The following is a 2,500-nucleotide window of genomic DNA, read 5'->3' as shown; positions in this document are numbered from 1 at the left end:
CCCTACAGACCGGGTCATCTAAGAACAGATCATCGAGTCTGCATTCTCTGAAACTGCTTTCGTGCCGCAGTTACGGTACATTAACACTGCCAGCCTCTGCCGCCTAGCCGCACGCGCCTTTGCAGCATTCATTGAAGCCACAGCATCAGAACTACAGATGCCCTAAAACGTTCTACGGTCGAGTCCACAGCATACAAATGCGCTGCGAGTCGAACTAGGCAAAGCACAGCTCATTATGTGGCTCTTCGCATGCTTAACATCATGACGCATGTGGTCGCTGCCGCAGTTCGCCACAGCATATCAAGCAGCAGCAGCATCCGCACATACCACAGCGGCGCCCCAGCAATGCGTCAGGGCAGAGGCTCCATCACAGCGTGGGGACGACCCGAGGATCAGCGCACAAAACAGGTTCTGTGCTTCATCACCAGCGCAGAAATGCCCCCTGCCTTAACCTACCACCATCTTCACCACCAGCGCTATCTTCACCACTCCTGATAGCACCATCTTCACCATCGCCTCCACTGTCTGTCACCATCCTTATCAAGACCACCTGTAAGCACTACTGCCGCTCCTTTCCTGCTGCACTTCGCAACAGCTGATACAATCACATGGCTGATGACGGATCGCATGGCTACGCCTGACATGGTTGCACCACTATAATCAACCACCTTTAACCAAGCTACATCGGCAACCACACCCTTTGCCTCTATACCTTTTGACCTTCCTACCACTACAACGTCTCCTTGACATCCGGCTAAATGTATTTCTTTCTGTCTCTTTCTGTGTCGTGCAAATCTGTTAAAATCAAGATACAAGAGAAGAGGTTTTGTCTTGTCTGGGTTACTGAATTTCGTTATACAATGCACCAACTATTCGTCTTTAATATGACACCTACCTCATTGCCATACAAGAGTGTAGGCACAATGCCCCACATATGCTCCCCTTCAGCAACCAAACCACGGCAGTGCCTATCGTCGCAGTCGTAATACTAAGGAAGAAAAAGATCGGAGCGTGTACTCACCACCATGCGGCGTGTGCAGGTTGCAGCAGGGAGGGCAGCACCACCACCACCACCACTTGCAGCACAGCCACCACCACCACGGGGCCAGCCTCCCGCCACCTCATGACTCCCACTGCCTCACATTCCGCGGCCTCGCGTCCTCAGCGCTTGCCATGATGAGGCCTCCGTACACCACTGTGAGGCCACACAGCAGCGCGCCTCATTGTCCAGCTTCTGTCGGGGGTGTCGGGCGAGGCGCACGACAGGCCTCCAGGCTCCCCGGCACCGTCTCGGTCTCTCCTTGTGCCAAACACACTTCAGGCGTCACTTTGCGGAGGTCGTCGTGGCAGTCGTGACGAGCTCTTTCATTTTCACAAACTCGGACCACATCTCAGGTCGGCGCGGCCGCTGCTCTCGCACCTGGAACACGACGGGCATGCCTTTAGGAACACTATAGCACAGGAACGCCCCCTTATCACTCGGGCATCACGCGTCGTAAATCAAGACCGGGAACGAGCGTCAAGACACAGTGAGCAGACGGTGGCAGCGCGGGCCGCAGCGACGTGTACGGGGAGCGAGCAACATAGAGACATTCCGCATGCTGCCAACATGAAGCGAGTGCACACGAGCCGTAAGCCAGCCCAACAAGAGCCAACACAGGATCAGGACTGGTCGGAGGCGTCCAGGTGTGGCGCGCGAGAGCCTCTCTACAAGCCAGACCATCAAATACGTAGTTTTGTGTACGGCTCTGTCCGGCGACTCCACTCGTAGGCGTCATGTAAACACACCATAAACCCGGCCCGCCATCACGCCCGCGCTCCCACTGATGAGGATAATTAGAGCTGTAGGTGTACCTGGCCGCATCGAGATGACGCGGCCGATTTGTTCACTTAATTGAGGGTAATATGTACATTTGCCCATCACTGTCAGCTGCTGCGGCCAACCTGCGTGTGCGGCCAGCGGGGGGAAGGGGATGCCTGCTCAACATGACCGCATGATTGTACCTGACTCAGCCGCTTCCACTGCGCCTCGCGAAACTTTCCTCGCTCCTCAAGGCTCCCTCGGCTGTCCCTTCCGCGTCGGACAGGGGCGCCCTGACTTTTTTCCAGGGGCGGCCCACGCGGTCCCTCCTTATCTCGCGCCTCTATCTCTTGCATCTCGCATCTCTCATCCTCTCCCTCTCTTAGTCCGTCTGACTGTTCCTGATTGTCTGTCTGTCTCCCTGTCTGTGTGCCTATCTGATGGTTTGTCTGCCTGCCTGTCTATGTGTCTATCTGATGGTTTGTCTGTCTCCCTCATCCCTGTCTGCTAATCTCCCCCCCCCCCTTCTCTCTCTCTCTCTCTCTCTCTCTCTCTCTCTCTCTCTCTCTCTCTCTCTCTCTCTCTCTCTCTCTGCTCTCTCTCTCTGTCTCTCTCTCTCTCTCTCTCTCTCTCTCTCTCTCTTCTCTATCTCTCTTCTCTCTCTCTCTCTCTCTCTCTCTCTTCTCTCTCTCTCTCTCT

At 55.3% G+C, this 2,500-nt stretch overlaps 1 protein-coding gene across 1 annotated transcript in view; it reads right to left on the bottom strand.

The window, feature by feature from the left end:
* The window catches only part of LOC119592955 (protein Wnt-2b-A-like), a 54,169-nt gene extending 52,532 nt beyond the window's left edge, over window positions 1-1,637 (bottom strand). Inside the window, exon 1 of the mRNA XM_037941847.1 lies at window positions 1,022-1,637. Within this exon, the coding sequence (XP_037797775.1) occupies window positions 1,022-1,125 (104 nt within the window). The 5' untranslated portion in view covers window positions 1,126-1,637. The remainder of the gene's footprint in view (window positions 1-1,021) is intronic.
* Between the last annotated feature and the right edge of the window lie 863 nt (window positions 1,638-2,500).

The sequence above is a fragment of the Penaeus monodon genome, chromosome 3, assembly GCF_015228065.2.
Source record: "Penaeus monodon isolate SGIC_2016 chromosome 3, NSTDA_Pmon_1, whole genome shotgun sequence".
In the NCBI taxonomy this organism is placed as follows: domain Eukaryota; kingdom Metazoa; phylum Arthropoda; class Malacostraca; order Decapoda; family Penaeidae; genus Penaeus; species Penaeus monodon.
The sequence above is the reverse complement of the archived record's forward strand: the minus strand, read 5'-3'. Positions and strand labels throughout refer to the sequence as shown.